The 18803-nt window shown below is 36.0% G+C and overlaps 1 protein-coding gene across 2 annotated transcripts in view; it reads left to right on the forward strand.

Moving 5' to 3' along the window:
* Positions 1-18803, forward strand: part of CLVS2 (clavesin 2) — a 72667-nt gene that overhangs the window by 13101 nt on the left and 40763 nt on the right. For both annotated transcript variants that reach the window (XR_008526412.2, XM_054558117.2), the window contains exon 3: positions 1918-2092. Coding sequence is in view for 1 of the 2 variants with exons in the window: in XM_054558117.2 (XP_054414092.1) it covers positions 1918-2092 (175 nt within the window). In the remaining variant the exon portion in view is untranslated. The remainder of the gene's footprint in view (positions 1-1917; positions 2093-18803) is intronic.

An 18803-nucleotide genomic window follows, 5' to 3' on the forward strand; every position in this document is an offset into this window, starting at 1 on the left:
AAGTATGCTATGTGTGTATTCCAACCAACATTTACTGAACACCTGTTTATACCTAGAACTGTGAAAAATTGTACAAATGTTTTCACCTGAGTCATCTCTTTGATGACTCTCTGGTGCTGCCCCCAGCCCTCCCCCAAAACACAGCCAATGAGATAATGAGAATAGCATGAGATAGGGACAGTTAACTGATCCTCAGAATTATAAATCAGCGACATATCCAGGACCATATGGCTAATGAGGCGCCGGGCAGAGATTGCATCTTGAAGTCTTCTGACACCATGCCCTGTGCTTGATTAATGCTAGGATTCTAAACAAGATTCTGTTCCCAACTGCTGATTTTACAGGTGAAGAAATGAGGTCCTGAAATGGTGAGAAATTGCCTGAAGTTCTAATGTTAATTATTCTTTCCTTTCTGAACTACTATGCTTTCTCCTAGCACATCCAAGTGTTTTTAGAAGTAAAAATAGACATACTCCCTCATATATCTTCACTGTATCATACTGCCTTCCTAACGAACTCATCATTTCCACTAAATGGGAATGATTTCGACTCCTAATCCACTCCCCTCCCCATCCTGCCTCTTCCCTGAGGTCCAGATCTCTTTCTCTAGCTATTCCTGAAATCTCTCCTGAGTGTGTCCGGAGAAAAAAAATTAAAATGCAAGGTGTATAAAAATTGAAATTGTTAACATCTTCCATAAAATTTCTGACTCCTCTTAAAGTGCTGAGATTTCTAGGGATTCCCTTTTTAGAATAATTATCTGATATTTCTCTTAGCTCTGACTGCATTACCTCCTTCACTTCATTGAACTCAGAGTCTATATGCTTTTAATTCCAGAATTTTCAGTTTTGAGCTCTCCCCTGAGTTTAGGATCCATTTTTTTCAGAAGCTTGCTTGATATACCTCTCTGGATATACTACATGTTTCTCAAATACAATAAGTTCTATTCAAAACTTTGTATTTCCAGCCATTTCCAACAGTATCCTATTTATGCATTATTGATATTGATTAAAAATTTTACTATGTATTCAGGCTCTGAAGCTAAAATATGTGTCATTTTTTACTCTTCCCTAATTTCAGTCCTCAGATTGTCACAGTATAACAAGATTGTCTAAAATGCCACTCAAATTTGGCTTCTTATTTTTGTTCTTAGTTCCGTTGCCTCCATTGAAGCAGTGTCTTAATCTCCAACCAGTGTCTTTCTACTCTAGTCAAGTCCCTTTCACAGTAATATAAAGAGCATTTATTGGGTTACTGGAACGTTCCAGGAACTAACCTGCTAAGGTGAAAAGCAGAAAACAAAACAAAACAAAAAAAGATCCAGCCCTTGAATTAGGATGGCTTGTATTATTGTAGGTAAATTTCCATGACTTTTCTCACTTTTATTTATATTTGTCTCCTTCTCTTTCTATCCCTCCCACCTTTCCTTTTCTTCATGATACAAACTCAATACAAGTAATTTGAATTGAGTAACTTTTATTAATAGCTGTCATGTACAGTGTTTTCATTTATTGATGAGACTCACTCAAATCTCATTCTCAGTTTCTTCAAATACAAAGATATGAAATGTCAATATTACTGAAGGCATTCTTGAACCACTTAAAATGTGTGATGCCTAGTTTTGGGTTAGTTGAATGAGATTTTAGAAAATCATAAGAAGGCCTGGAGGTAAACTAAATGATGATAAAATATGAAAAAGCATTTCCATTTGTTTGGGCAGAATACATGTTAAATTCGATTATGTTCTTGGAGTACATATAAATTAAACCTCTTCCTAAAATAGGTTTTTAAACAAAATTATTTCTTTAAGATTCTGAAGGTATTTTAAAGTGAATTTTTAGTGTGCTAGAAAATATTTTATAGCTTTTTGGAAAAGTGGTTGTCAGACCTAATTTAGTACTTTTCTGTTGCCGATAGGTACACACTGGTGGATATTTTGCGTGCCATCTTACTTTCTTTAGAAGCCATGATTGAAGATCCTGAGCTTCAAGTGAATGGGTTTGTTTTGATCATAGACTGGAGTAACTTCACTTTCAAGCAAGCCTCTAAACTCACACCAAGTATGCTGCGATTAGCTATTGAAGGCCTGCAGGTAGGATATGGAAATTACCTACTTCCTTGGTCTCTTGTGTTTGACTTCTCTTGTCTAATGTGTTAGAATGAAGAAATGTCTTACTTACAGAATAACAAAAACAAAAAAAATTTGTAGTTGTTGAGCACAAAAGTTAAAATACTAACTGAAGAAAGGAATATAGAAGAAACGCTGAAGGAAGAGAGTTTGTGACACTAGTACAGTGCTCCCTGTCTAAACATAAATACAGGTAATGAGCTGAGATTTTTAATCTGAAAATCAGAACAAGCAACATTTTTTAGATTGTAATGATTAGCTATTTAGGCTTGTTTTTGTTTCTCTTTTGTGTGCCTATTAATTAGCTAAATGTTTTCTTCATTATTTCATTTAACCTGGTGAATTTGGGATATGATCAGCAATATGTTCAACTGTTGGAAAGTCAATCAATATGTTTTTTGGTCTCTAAGATGCAAAGATCATCTCTCTGAAATTTTCTTTAGACTTCATTGGGTTTTTTTGTGAGTGGAAGGGGCTGTCACATGGAATTTACATAGGAATAGTGCTTCTTCCAGTGAATAATGTTTAACTACTTGGGAATTAGAAGATGGGAAACATATTATTATTTAGTGGTCTGTCATAAACCTGCTATTGTCAAGTTGCTTTTAACTTCTAGGGTGTTCTTCTATTCTCTCTCTTTGCTTTATGCTACTTTGTGTACAATACTAATGGAACTGAATTTAAACTTCTAAAAATATTTGCAAGTGAGTCCTTGAGTGATGTCATTCATTAGACTGGGGCATCAATGTTGAGTAAGCCCAAGTCATCTACATTTTTACTCATTAGCAATTTCTGACTGCATCTATACACACCTAAATTGATAACTGCTGACCTCTTAAAAGTGAGCAACTTTTCCAGGTGCTGGAAATCTTTGATTTCTGCCTCTGGACTGAATAAGACACACTGATGTTTCTTCTCCATATAGGTTTTTCCTGATGTAGGCTTCGTGACTTGCTCTTGGTGAGACAGCCTTGCTCCTCTCTTATCTTAAACAATGCTTTTTAAAAACCTCCACAGGGACAGTTAATACAGGATGGTAGAGAGCATAAGATAATGCATGTTTGGAAATGTGTATATCATACAGAATCAGTCCTAACTCTGCCCTTTTTCCAGCAATGTATATGGTATTCTTCAGTTTGTGAACAAGGTTGGTTACCACCCACTATGTTACCTAACACAGAATGGTAACCTAGCCTTTTATAATTGTTATCCCTATTTAACCTGTGTCTTCTCTCTGCACTAGAGCTAGGCTAGGCCTTCAGCTCATGAAGGACTGGAGAACTCATGTTTTTTTTTTTCCCAAGAAATTAAAAAAAAAACACTTCAAGAATAGACTCTTGCTATTTTCCAACCTGCTTTATGGAATCTTTTAATAATACTGTGATAAGTCATTGCAGGAGAACAAACTGACAATTTGGAGATGTTTGGGAACTTCCTTGTTAGCTGTAACTACTATCAGAAGTTCTTTAAGTGCTACCTGTGAACACCACAGGAACTACACTCAGATGAAACCTCTGTGTTTATGTCTAGTGAAGGAAATAATCCCATTCACTGCATGGACCTGTAATGGCTGCACATTTGGAGCTGCCTTCTCTCTGTTCCCCACAAATATCTCAGCCCCTTTCTCCTTTTTCCCAGGACACAAGACAGAGTAAGAAGGGTTGATTCCTCTTAATTTCCAATTAAGAAGCCACTTAAGAGAAGAAAGCTCTTCCTGGGAATAGATTTGATGTGTTACTAACCTTTAAACTCATTTTTATTTTAAGTTCAAATTGACTTTTTAATGCTATATAATTACATCTATACCTATGTCTGTGTCTGTGTCTGCGTCTGTGTCTACTATATGTATATCTAAAAACAATGGTAATTCTGAATAAGAATATAGGATTGCTAGAAATGTTCCGTTGTGACATGCATGATCTCATATTTAGTCTCGTACTGAAGTAACACTTTCTGACTTTTTAAATCAAGTCACTGTTTTACTTTGCATTTGCTGTGTGACAAATATTGTGTACCACTATATGTTTCATTCAGAATATGAATAGACATTTTTTTCAATATCAACATAAGACCACAAAATGTTTGAAGTAAAGATACATACACAGTTTTAGGTTACTAAACACAGCCACCACCATGCCAAGACCATCAACAACACAACAGTAATAAACCTCTTCCAGTCAGTAAAATGAAGAAATGAGAAGATTTTAAATAAGTCAATTAGAACTTATGCCATAATTCTGCTATCATGTCACCTTTATTTAGACAAACATAAAAAAATATTATAGGGTATTGAACCAAAAGTAAGAAAGGCTATCAATCTAGCAGCCAGAGAGGAAACTTAACGTGCATTATGAATGGGATGTAACTCTGTTTTGAAGACTCCTTGTCTCTTTTCCTCTTGAGTTGGCTGTAACCTATCAATCCACATCATAAACCTACTTTTTTTTTCTTGTATTTTATTTCATTTTATTTATTTATTTTATTATTATTATACTTTAAGCTTCAGGGTACATGTGTACAACGTGCAGGTTTGTTACATATGTATACATGTGCCATGTTGGCGTGCTGCACCCATTAACTCATTATTTAGCATTAGGTATATCTCCTAATGCTATCCCTCCCCCGTTCCCCCACCCCACAACAGGCCCCGGTGTGTGATGTTCCCCTTCCTGTGTCCATGTGTTCTCATTTTTCAATTCCCAGCTATGAGTGAGAACATGCGATGTTTGGTTTTTATCCTTGCGATAGTTTGCTGAGAATGATGGTTTCCAGTTTTCATCCATGTCCCTATAAAGGACATGAACTCATCATATTTTATGGCTGCATAGTATTCCATGGTGTATACATGCCACATTTTCTTAATCCAATCTATCGTTGTTGGACATTTAGATTGGTTCCAAGTCTTTGCTATTGTGAATATTGCCGCTATAAACATATGTGTGCATGTGTCCTTATAGCAGCATGATTTATAATCTTTTGGGTATATACCCAGTAATGGGATGGCTGGGTCAAATGGTATTTCTAGTTCAAGATCCCTGAAGAATTGCCACACTGACTTCCACAATGGTTGAACTAGTTTACAGTCCCATCTACAGTGTAAAAATGTTCCTATTTCTCCACATCCTCTCCAACACCTGTTGTTTCCTGACTTTTTTTTTCTTAAGCAAGAGTATTTAAAGTGACCTGGCTAGAGATAGCACCATATACCTCGTATAAAGATACATGAACCATTATTATATATATTCATACATGAATATAGTATAAGATCAATTAAGGGACAATGTGGAAGGGTAGAAATAGAAAAGGTTCTAAAGGCAGACAGAACAGGATTTGGATGGCAACCCTGCCATTCATCAAATACTTGGGCACTTGTTTGGATCTCAGTCTATTCATTTATACCAATTTTCAAGTGTTATTATATTAGAAATGATACGTCTTCTACCTGGCAGGTAATATCAATGATTAAAGTAATTGATGTGGATCAGCTCATTTTTCAGGTGCCATATTTTTCTGGATGTGCGCTGCCTTTCTCACAAGTCAGTGACTACATAAACTGTGATGAATTAAAGTTGAATGACTTTGGGAATCTGAATAATACCATAGTATTCTTTTGGCACTCAGACTTTAGATACACAGACTGTGGTCTTTTCTACAATTTTTGTGTAGTTAAACAGCATCTAGATATTTTTATGTTGGGTGGCAAAATAAAATACATTTTCATGTTAGAAGCAAAGAATGAGATTGTTTCACTTGGTGAAATTTCACCTTTGTTTCTTTTGGAAGAAGCTCCAGGCATAGCTGGAAAGGTGGGGATTGTGGAGATATCCTTGGCTTTGAAAGTTGAGCGAAAGTTTGCTAAGTGGACAAAAACAGGTAGGACATATTGATCAGAGCAACATTGGGGAAGTACTCTGAACAAACATGCAGCTATAGGTGGCTGAAAACACAGGATGAATCTGTATTAACATGGCTAGAATGGGAAATGAATTGAGGAAAATAACCAGAGATGAGGCTGGAAGGGCAGGCTGAACCCTGGCTCTATGGCATAAAAGACTGCATACTATATGGTGTGGCTTGTGCTCTCCAAACATAGGGAGGTTTGGGACAGGAAAGCGTCCTAATCACTTCTTTGGTTTGGAAACATCCTTTGGATAAATGAGCTGACTTAGATAAAAGGAAAGAGAAGTTACATCTGGAGAACCCCATACCACCTTTGAAATAATTATAATAGTCTCATTTTTATAGGATAGGAAATGAAACTTTAAGGAGTTTAAGATGCTTAATCAAGTTTTCTCAGCTGACCTCAAGGCTTGAGTCCTGGTTGTCTGACTCCAAAGGCCAATGTCTTTCGTGAATCTTGTTTCTATTGTTTCCAGGCCTGTCTCAAAGAAACAGTAGGTAGGCTCAGATCAAAGTAACTTCTCCCACCAATACTCGAATTCTCACATATTAATATAGGTGAAATTTATTTATTGGAATAGACAGTGCAATTCTAACTAAAGATGTCACAAATGGCTGGCCTGTGGCTTTGGACTTTTTTGACACCGCATGGCAGAACCATGTTCTTTTCCCAGTGAGCCATCTCTTTAAGTGACTATTAGCCTCCCAGTTCTCCAGGATAAAGCATGAAGGCCAAGGGGAAGCCACTTTGCTGATCACCAAAGATAACTTTTATTAATATAACAACAAACTGATAAGCCATTCATAATATTGGTCCAAGGTAAGTTTATATGCTTTCTCTGTGCAAAAATCTTCAAATGTTTTCAAATATGAAAGACAGCAACCATTTTTACCAACAAAATGTATTTCCTTGATAGGTAAGGCACAACATCAGACTTGTGTGTGTGTGTGTGTGTGTGTGTGTGTGTGTGTGTGTGTGTGTGTGTGTGGAAAGGGAGTATTCAGGGTGGCAAACAGAAAAAAAAAAAAAGAAAAAATTAGAAAGTATTCGGCTTTGATAGAAAAGAAAAAGAGAAAATTGTCTTCCTACTTATAAGAAGTTAATTGATTAGGGTAGTCATAGAAACAGGAAGTTTCTTAGAAAATCAATACAAGATTAAGTGAATGTGACTGGTTGGCTAAGATATCTGCCTGGAAAGCCAACTAAAACACAAACTGTTTAGAAATACCTACAACCTCTTAGACTCTGAATTTACAGTAAAATTACGTGCTTTTTTGGGGGGAGGGGGAGGATTACTGTGTTTTTTAATAAAATATCTCTAAAACTCTTTATCAATGAGAAACTCGGACTGTTTTATAAATCCAGAATCTCCCAATTTATAGATGATTTTTAGCTTATCCTAGCCCTACCCTGCTGCCCTTGAGACATATTTATCTGTTTTTCTCCCTTGGCTCTGCCCTACTGGGTCTCTGTGCTTTTGCCTTCACAATTTCACAGAACTCCCCAAACTCCATCTGCCAATAAGTACATAATGTAGTCAAGGCATGGCTTGCTGGCAAGGGGTTTGGCTGTAACAAGGGATTGAATAGCTCTTTGAATTGCTACATAAGACTCAGATGTATGGCCATCACAAAATGCCTAAAATAGTGCCAGATAGTGTAAGAGCCCTTAATAAGTAGGACTTGTGACAGAATAAAGAATATGTAATCAATTCACTGGTCCTTTCATTTGACTCAAGGGCCCAGTGTTACCAGCAGCCACCAATCTGCTAGCTCTGAGAGCTGTGATCATTCATGCGGAAGGCAAAAAGTGCTGCTGCTACACATTCTGGCTCTAAGCGTTTGGAAGCCCAGTCCTACCTAGGGAATCTTGCCAAAAACGCAGGACATGCTAATGACTTGGAACATCACTGTCCAAGGCTGGGGCGTGAGGAGCTCCCTTAGCTTCACTATAGCATTTGCTTATTCAGTCCTTCAAGTCCTACCTATTTGTAATTTCTAACAGCTTTGAAATTGCATGTGTGTGTGTGTGTGTGTGTGTGTGTGTAAGACGGTTAAGGGAGAGTGTAGAAAAGAACTTAGTGAGATATTGACTAAATTAGGAATTCATAATAAAACAAAAGGAGTCTGTGTTTTACAACAGTGTTCTTTGCAGTGGTTGTTAAGCTGCCAATAGTTTTCAGGCTTAGAATGCTTTAGACAATAGCAGAAACCTCTTGTTTATGAGCTACATTTTAAGCTTAAGGCAGCATTATGATACATTGATGGGAGGGGGCTGAAGCAATGCCTATCTTTTTGAAAGTAAACACACAGACTCATGAACTGTATTCATTCAGGCAGCCTGGAGATGGGAACATTTATTTCTACATTTTGTATGCACAGGCATTACCACATTGAGAAACAGTGACAAGGGTAATGTGTAAAAAAAGTGACATTTTGTTCGTCATATACATAGCTGACTGAGCTAAGTGTGCTTCCTCTTAGTTGTTACTTAACCTAAAACAAAATGAATGAAAACCCTAGAGTTGCTTTATTTCATGGTGTGAGAATGGAGTTTGGCTGAGAGGTTTAGTTCTCAGAAGTAGGACGTTGTAAGTCTTTCTCAAAAGCTGACAATAGGTAAAAGCTATATATAATATTCAGTTCAGCAAGCAGGCTAAGGATTATATAATCTTTGATAATGGACTAGATTAATTCTGTACATATACCTATGTATGTATGTACATATAATTGATGTATTTTTCTTGTGTTAAAATTGCTGTTCATTTCTTTTGATTAGTGGCTAAATCTGTTAAAAGTGTCTAGTTGTAGGAAGCAGGTGTCAACCTTGACAAAAAGTAAAATAGAGAAATGAGTGCTCTAGGGTTATTTAACATTTACTGAATTAAAGAGAATTATTAATTATTAATAAAATGTAATACTTCTACACCTTCAACCACTGACAATGTGACTTGTTGTCATTTTGCTTCAAATAATAGAATAATTGAAGTAACACAAGGGAAAGAAGAAAATAACACTTTTTGGTCTGAGTCATTGAGCTAATGACAAATGGATAGAAAGTAATTATCTATAATGAAAAACTGAACAAAGCATATGAACTACTCTGGATTTCATTTTATTGGCTATGTTTAGACATGTCCTGAACTAGAGAACAAAAAAGATGAGTGAATGCAGGCCCTCTCTTATTCTTTTCAGCAGCAATGTAAATGCATCTTGATGTGTTCTTCTTTCCCAGCAAAACCTTGTTTTTTTCTCTCTTCAGATCAAAACTCCAAAATGTGAACATCAATTTATCCTTTTAAAATACTAGGACTCAATGGCATCGGTTTCTTCTGTAGATACTGATGAAATTGACATACTTGTCTTTTAAATGTCTATTCATTTCATTTTTATAAATCTTATTTCATGAATAATTAAAATCTTTCAAAATATCAATTTAAAGGGTTAGTTTTCTTATATTTAAAAATTCTGGTACTATATTGCCAGAATCTTAGAAGTGAGTGATTCTCTCTTATCCATGAATAGTACTCTTGTTCTATTCTCTTAAGATTGTTCTGAAAACTAAAATACTCTTTTTTCTTTATATTCTGAATAGCTTTTTTTTAAATGGGCTTGGTTTTCTTCTCATCTGCATTTGGAGAAGCCACAATAAACTCACAAGAGGAATTCCTCCTTGGATTCATCCTGGGATACCATTTGATGCACAATTAATAACAGTGTGTTTCTATGGCCTAAAGTCAACTACATTTTGAAAGTCTTCAATTTGAGTTTTAAAATATGGATGAGTGTAAGGTCATTACTTAATTTAATGATTAAGTAATGATAGCTGCTGTAACAAACAAACCAAAATGTGTACATTGACTCAACCATCTCTCATATGAAGTCTAAGTGATGGTGCTGTTCCTTTTGATTCAGTGGCCCGTATTCCTTCCACCTTCTTGCGCTGCTGTCTTCTCCATATGGTTTCCAAGGCCACTTTGCTCAATTTTATTCCTTCTCCCTGTAGGGTAAAAAGCAGGAAGAATCACATGTGATAGATTCCTATGGGTCAGATCTGGATGTGTTGCACCTCATTGCCTTTTGCATTCCACTGGCTAGAACTCAGACAACCGACAATCATTATGACAAGGGAGGCTGAGAAATTGAATATAACTTGGTCTTAGGAAGAGGAGGAATGGGTGGGCACCTTGTACTCTCTTTCACAATGCTGACCCTCTAAAACAATTTTGACGATTCTTCAATCGGCCCTGTAAGGGGTGTTTTGCTTATGTTCTGTGAAAGGAAGAGTTGATAATCAGGCAGTGTTTCGAGGAACTTTAATTCCTACATTCAAGTACAAAGGAATAAATTTATCATCCCTACAATTCATTCTATGTACTGACTGTTCTCTGTACCTGACTAGCTTTGCATAGGTTAAGGGGCAGGCAATTTCTATTTTTTTTGTATCAGTATAGCTATATCTCTGTAACAAATGCAATGCACCTGTGATTCAATCAATTCTACTCTCCACAAATTTCCCTGGCTCCTGTGATGAGTATTTCCAAACATCCTGAATTTAAAAAGAAAAAATGGTAAATTATTCCTGTAAATTCTTAAGACTATCTCCAGGACAGCTGCATTAGTCTGGGTTCTCCAAAGAAATAGAACAAATATATAAGGCGATTTATTATATAAGATGTTGGCTTATGCAGTTATGGAGGCTGAGAAGTCCCAGAATATGCACTCACCAAGCTTGAGACCTAGCAGAGCTGATGGTATAGGTCCAGTTCAAGTCCAAAGGTCTGAGAACCAAAAGAGCCTATGGTATAAGTTATAGGCCAAGTTCAAGTTCAAAGGCAGGAGATGATCAGTGTTTCAGCTCAAAGACAGATAGTTAGAGTAAGACTCTTACTCTGCCTTTTTTTTCTATTCAGACTTTTGACATATTGGATGAGGCCTCTCCCCCCTGGGGAGGGCAGTCTGCTTTACTCAGTCTGTCCATTCAAATATTAACCCTATCCCAAACACCCTCACAGACACCCAGAATAATGTTTAACCAAATACCTGAGCACCCCTTGGTCTAGTCAAATTGATACAATAAATTATCACAATTGCTACACAGGTTGAATATTCCTTTATCCAAAATGCTTGGGATCAGAAGTCTTTTGGATTTCAGTATTTCTTGGAGTTTGCATTATGCTTACCAGTAGAGTATCCCAGATCTTAAAACCCAAGATCTGAAATGTTCCAACAAGCATTTCCTTTGAATGCCATATCAGTGCTCAAAAAGTTTTGAATATTGGAGCACTTCAGATTTTGAATTTTCAGATTTGGGATGGTCAAACTGTAGCAATATAGCTGTTGCTTTGCCTTGAAGTTAGAAATCATCCAAATTTCAGATTCAGTTGTCATACAATGAGAATAAGACATTTTTAAAAATGAGGTGGCCTAACAAGAGACTTTCAGAAATGAATACTAGCTGCTACAATACTGAGAGAGTTTCACGATAAAGTCTTGTTATATGTGTGGACTTAGAGAATAGAATCACTGTTAAGCTTCAGCGTGTCAATAGGATTCACCATATTATCAAGATTTATCAAGTACTTTAAAAACTGGTTGGAGGTTTACTTACTGTTTAGCCACATACTGAAAACATGCAGAAGTCAATGCAATTTTAATCAGTATAGAAATTAATAAATAAAATTGAAAATTACATTATCATTACTTAGTCTATCAATTATATTGTATACTTCAAATAATCAACTTTCCTCTTGGGAATATTCTAGAAGCTCTTTATGTTATAATTTTTCCCTCTTTTTATTAGTCCTATATTAGAGCTGTCATCCTAGAAATTTAAAAAATTTCACGTTTGTGTCATCTTAGCTCTTTCTCGAATTTCATTGCTGCAAATCTTAGAACTCTTTTCTCTCTCTTTCTTTTGTTTCGTTAGACTCAATCTCAAGGGCTTTTGTCATTGTTCACTTATCTGAAAGAGTACGGGGGGTAAAATTGCAGAATATTTGCATTCTCTAAAATGTCTTTATTTTGTTTTCACATTTGTTTGGCAGTTTTACTAGATATACAAATATGACTTCAAAATAATTTTTTTCTTAGTACTTTGAAATTATTATCTTATAGTTGTTAGGCATCCATTATTTCTGATGAGAACTTTGAAATTATTATCTTATAGTTGTTAGGCATCCATTATTTCTGATGAGAACCTTGGCTTCAAACAAGTTCTTATTACTTTGTAGGTAGCTGAAATCTCTCTGTAAAAGATTTTAATATCTTTTTTGTTATGTTTGGCATTCAAGCACGCAACCAGGAGGGGATCTTTTTATGTGTCCACCAGACACTTAATACATTCTTCAGTTAAAAAAAATTTATTATTTTTTCCTCTGAATTTTTTTGGTGTTTCTATAGCATGGATTTTGTATTTGTGTTCTTAGTCCTCTGTATATAATAACATTTCTGTTCTGTAATTACATATATATGATAAATGTTTTATTTTTATTTTGAGACCATTGTATCATAGATTTATATGCAGTTGTAAGTAATAATGCAAAGAGATCCCATATACATCTTTCCCAATGGTAACATCTTCTAAAACGATTGTATAATATCACAACCAGGAAACTGGCATTGGTACAGCAGGAATGAAGGACCTGGTTGCCTATGCAGCCTTCTCTGGCATCACTCAGATGGGGATGAGATGCCTTATTACAGCTTGATGAGGGTGTAACTGTAGGCTCCCCTCTCAGCCTTTGCTGGTATGGATGAGGATGAGGCCATATTTTTTTTTCTGATATTTGGCTAGAATAGTACAGTTATTACCTAAAATTGTTGCTAGTATGTATCTTTTCTGGTTCTTTGGTTAGGGAGAACAAGCTTTTCCTACAGCTTTTAGTCTTTGTGCGCCCATAGGATTTTCCAGTTTCTTTAGCTTTAAATTTGGGATCTATGAGGCAAAATCAAACTAAGGAAGCTTACCACCATGTCATTCTTTGGGTATCAAGGCCCCTAGCTGGTATGCCTTATTCTCCTTACTTTTCAGAGCATTCTTACGTTTATTTTATATATAATGTTTAGGCATTTTAGTTATACTTAATGGGAGGAATGGGGAAAATTATTACCATCCCATCTTTACAGAAGCAGAAGTTAGAGCCACACGTACATTTTATCTTCTAAAATTTTATCAAACTGTCTGATTTACTAATGTTAGTCTGCCTCATTTGGTTTCTAGTAGTGTTGAAAATTCATCATAGTTTGTACTGTCTACTGTCATTTAAGCTTGTGGAGGGAGGTAAGGAAAGTGTGCTTATTCAGTCTGCCATGTTGACTTGGAAGTTCCTTAATGCCTTAAAGCCAGTGATTAGTTTATGATTACAAGATGATAAAAATGAAGGTCATTAGCCACCATTTTTACCTTTGCATAACGGTGCTAGGAGATAAATTATTCTTTTTCTATATGGTAATTGTTGTATGGTGATGATGATAATGATGATGATAAAGATGATACTCTTCGATCTGGATCCCCAGAGAGGTCTTTTTCCCCCCCCCGGGGTAAAATATGGAAGAAATTTATTTCCAAAATCAAAATTCTAATACATATACTTATAATTCTTGGCAAATAAATGCAACCAGGCTTGAACTAAGACTCTTAGGCTTAGAAAACCATGCTTATTTGTAGCTGGGTAGTGATGCAAGCAGATTGGCAACTTTATCACTTGGTTTCAAAAGACCTCAGGGAGATACATCTGGTCAGCCCATTATTTCTCTTAAGATGACTAAGGGAAAGCACATTCTGCCTCACATAGAACAATGATGGGTTTCTGCAGGACTGGACAACAAACTATATTTAATGGTAACTGAGGCATGGTGTCTTAACGTAAGGTGGATGATAAACATCAAAGCAGGTCTTATTAAATGCTAAATGTGGAGACATAATTTAGTTAGGGAAAGGGAAGTGGAAACACTCTTATGTAAATAACAGGAAACTGTGTTCCAGTTTTATAGATATTTAGAACTAGGAAGGACCTTAACTCAAAAAGAGTAAAAGTAACTTAAACATTGCTTAGGAACCATCAGAGGAAGCCTAGATTGACTTGAGCAGCACCATGGAGAGCTCTCTGGAACGCAGTTGCTGTGGTGTGTCCTTTTCTCCTTTGCAGTTCTGTTTCTCTCTAGCCATCAAGGCCTTTAAAGAAGGCCCCTGTCTTAGAATAACTTGAGGCTGCTGCAGAAGTAGGGCTTTCCTGCATTGTCCCTGAATCTCACAGTTTATGTGTTTGAGTTGCCAAGCTTCTCCCTACAAGAGTGATTGTTTTTCATTATTCAGCTCTTGTTTTTAGAGTTGGTGGAATTATTTACTGGAAGCTCATGTGTTGGTATTAAGAATAGAATTATCCCCTCCCTTTTTTTTCCCTTGGAGGCTTCCCATAAGGTTATTTATAACCTAATTTACAAGCACAAAACATTCTTAAGTTATATACAATAAGAGAGAATTGATGTACTGTGATTTGAGTTTTATCATGAGGCCATATAAAGAGAAAGAGATTTACTTTTTCTCATCCAAGCAAGCTTCTAGGAAAATCATATTTTGATTATCTCCCTTCTTCATAAAGAGATTTTGGAGAACAATTACACAGGATATAGTCCAATCACAGATTTCTCTTCTCTTGACAACTGCTAGGATAGGTTAGACTTTAGAATCAAGCATTCCGGGGCTTAAATCTTGCCCCTATCATGTCCAGATTTTAATTTTAGATAGAATACTTAACTGATCGAAGTCTTTGTTATCACATCAAAAATAGGGCTAATGCCTCTACCTGGTATTGTGATGATTATATGAATTGACATACATGAAAGAAATTGGCATGGTACCCAGTCCTATAAGGTTAAAATCAGCCTTGGTCGTTCATTTCTTTTTTGTCCTATGCTCAAGAAGAGAATGTAAGTAAACTTATGTAACAAGAGGATTAACCTTCAGGCTGAAATTTTTTATATAATGTAATTAATCAGCCAAACCTGGCACGTCATACAAAACTCGCCAACAGAAGTTTGATATGAAGAACATATACCATTCCCATTTTCTGAAAATAATGTTCTTTTTAAAAAACCATAGGAAGTCATAGGCGGTTTTTCTCTTAGAAGTTGATAGCCACTGGCTCTGGCCTTCCATGTTGTAAGATAATGATTAAAAATGATTATCATAGGTATTAGCTCTTTACAACAAATGGAAATCACTGGTTTATTCCTAGGACATAAAAGTTGAAATTTTCACTTTTAGGAATGTCACAAATATTTTCTACTGAAACCACATGAAGAGATTTGTATAGACATGATTAATATACACATATCTCCTCAATGTTCTTAACTAGATGAAGAGACCCTCAATGGTAAGAAAAACACTCAATTCAGCTAACTCACCAGGTGGCAGCAAGGAGGGTCATACCATTGGCTCTGGGTGGACTAAAGGCATATGGTAGAATTTTGATTATTAAAACTTCCACCTGACATGAAATAGGGTAGGATTCTCTTCAGAGACCATACCCTGGAGGGTTCAATATCTCAGGCATTTGAAAGATTCAGGATAAGTAGTCATCAAAAGGACTATGAGAAAGATATCTAATGTATTAGAGAAATACTTTCCTGAAAAATGGCGATAATAAGATTTGGAAATAATACTGGCCAGGTTGTGGCATTTTAACATCAGAAGTGTGTTGGGTGCAATTATTGTAATGAGTTGTCACACTTGGAATGGCAGCATAGGGGATGCCTAGTACTCAGGAAGCTTTGGATATAATTATTAAGGCGTGTGTTCCTATGAGAAATATAAATGGGAAGACAATAAAGGTATTAAAATAGTCAACCAAAAGAAATCCAAAGGATGAGGGCAGCCATCCCAATATAAGCTTAGGATACCATGCCTACTTTCTTCACCTGAGCCAGTTCTCAGACTCCAAATCCATGAACTGAAGAAGAATATAGATCCCCATGAAGAAAGACCCTGCAATACCAAGGGTATAAAATTACTTCATCAGTTGTTTTCAAAGAGATTTACAGTCATTCACCTGGGTAACTATACACGGGAATAAGGGGATTGCCCAGCTATTTAAAGGTCTGTTGGACACAGGAATTAAGCTGACATCTATATCCGGGGACCTGGAAAGCTGTTATTAAGCACGCCTTCCCCCCCACATTAGAGTGGGAGTGAATAGGTGCAAAAAAATGAATAAATGGAGTTTTAGCTGTGATCTGATTCACAGCTGGTGGACTGAATCCATAGCCCAGTTCTTGGGTTCATTGTCATTGGTTGGGAAAAAATTCATTGTAAGAAGGAAGTGCTTTGAGCCCAGCAGCATCTGTGAGAGCTGTGATTTGTCTCACTATCCTGTTTTAAGTTCCTCTCCACAAGATAATATGAACTTATATGAAGCAAGTGAATCTGAGTGGTGTAAAGGGTGAACTGTAATGGATAGTGTGGTGTGCTGCCTAGATTCCTTTCCTTCGGACCAAGGCAGTTATACTTCCAGGTACCAGGAATGTTCGCTGCTGATAGCTCAAGCTGAGTCCCTCTCCAAGAATTGCCCTTGCTTAAAGGGAGCTACTTTGCCAGACTTTATGTCCCCAGGGAACATAAGTAAACATAATGTGATAGGTTCAATGCACAAGTACAAATACGTTACCCATTTCCTCCATTATGGACAATTCTGAGAGACCACCTCAACTCCAGAGCTTTCTGTGGAGTTTCCTCTGTTGTAACTGCATCATAGTTGAATGTCTCCCTCTGCCTAGTTTCTTTCTCTTCCTTATGAGTTTTGTTCCTGAGATCGCTCCCTGATAAAATTTCTGTAAGCAAATACTAGTCTTGGCATCTGTTACCTAGGAAATGCCACTTAAAACACATAGCACTATTTAAGATATTTATTATAAATTTATAAACATATTGATAATTTTAATGCTGAAAATTGTGACCCACATAGTAGGCATATAGTAAGGAAATAGAGTGAGACAGATTTCTACGAAGGATGATCTTTCCATGTTAAGAGTAATATTTGCAAAGTGTAAAAATATGAACAATGATTATGCATAATATTAAGTGGAATATGTGCAATATAAACAAATGTAAAATATTGTCACTTTGATGTAAATAATACATTCAAAGACAGAAGAAAAGGCATTGGAATGGACACAATGCTTATATGATACTAATAGGACTATGGTGAAATTTTTTATTTTCTGCATTTTACATATTTTGCTATTTGGAACATAATATTTTCAATCTAAAATCTTTATTTCAAAGAGACATGATATATGGTAAAAAGTAAAGCAGATTATTTTGCAAATAAATATACAATGCATTATGTTAAAAAGGTTAGTCTCTATTTCAAAAATAATATTAGCATAGTTTGATGAGCAAATTTATAGAATCAGGCAGTTGCAGCTGCTCATCTTAAGAAAATTATGCATTGTGAATACATATAGCTATGATGGGTCACATTTGGGACCACAAAGGAAATTTATAGCAAGACCTGAGGAAGCAGAGTTAGTGAAAATGTAAATACTTAGAGAAAAATATCAGACATCTTTTGAAAAACATATTTTATGAAGTTATCAGATTCATATAAAATCCCAAATATTATGCTAATATTGTACCTGGCATGTACTGATCAGTTTTTGGTAGGGGAAAGGAAAGAAGTAGAATTCAGTCTGGCAGCCATCAATAAACACCATTTAAAAATAGTTTTATGAAAATCTAGAATAAGATAGCCATGTATGAAGTTAAAACAAAAAAGGGGAAAAATTACATCATATGAAGACACTCACACTTTTAAACAATATGTATTGTTCTTGTCTGTTAGTTATATTCTTATGTTATTCAAATCAATTCAACAGGTGGCAAAATAAGTTTTACAGGATTTTCTTTGGGTATGTGGAGAGATGTAGGGAGGGAAACAGCATGAGCTAAGGTACAGAGGCGAAAATGCATATATTGCATTATGGGTATCGTAATGAGTCTAGGCTGCCTGATGTGAAGAGCTGATCAAAGGCAAGCAAGATAAAGTAAAGAAGTCATCTGTTAGATAAGGGTCAAAATGTGATGCACTTTGAATTTAAACTCTATTTTATGAAGAATGGAGAATCAGTGACATCTTGAGTAGAGGAACAAATCATGAAAAATAGACAATAGAAAAATTAATGTGACACCATTCATTTGTTTATACTTTCACCCTATAAATACTCATAAAATGGGATAATTTTAAAGAGAAAAGTTCAAGAAGTAAGAAGTTTAGAGACTTTCATAACAAACCAGCCCAGAGATGCTAAAAGTCCACATTAGTGCAGGCCAAGCGATAATGAAAAGGAAGGGGGAGATAGTTTTGTCTATGTCCTCTCCCATTCACATTTTTCTTCCATCCTCATTTAAATCTCTGTTTCATCTCACCTTGGTTACCTCAGAACATAAGGACATTGCCTTGCCTTTAGCCTGCCCCTGTTCAGTCTCTCCTGTGCATGGTGATTACAATTGTCTTCTGAAAGCATGAGCTCTCTCACAGTCACTCTCTCTGGTCCACTGGTTTTCTCATCTCGTTTCTTCTGCATAGACTAGAAATAAGGGCTCTGCCATACTATGTGTACCTGCAGCTCATCAGGCTTAACTTAAGTGAAATAAACCAGGAGTCTTGGCAAGACAACAGTTTGGGACTTACTTTAGAATGCTGCTTAAAGAGATTCTTTGAAAAAAAAATTAAGTTGTTATGCATGTTAAAATCTCTTGTGGAAAGGATTTGCT

Source organism: Pongo abelii, chromosome 5, assembly GCF_028885655.2.
Source record: "Pongo abelii isolate AG06213 chromosome 5, NHGRI_mPonAbe1-v2.0_pri, whole genome shotgun sequence".
Classification (NCBI taxonomy): Eukaryota; Metazoa; Chordata; class Mammalia; order Primates; family Hominidae; genus Pongo; species Pongo abelii.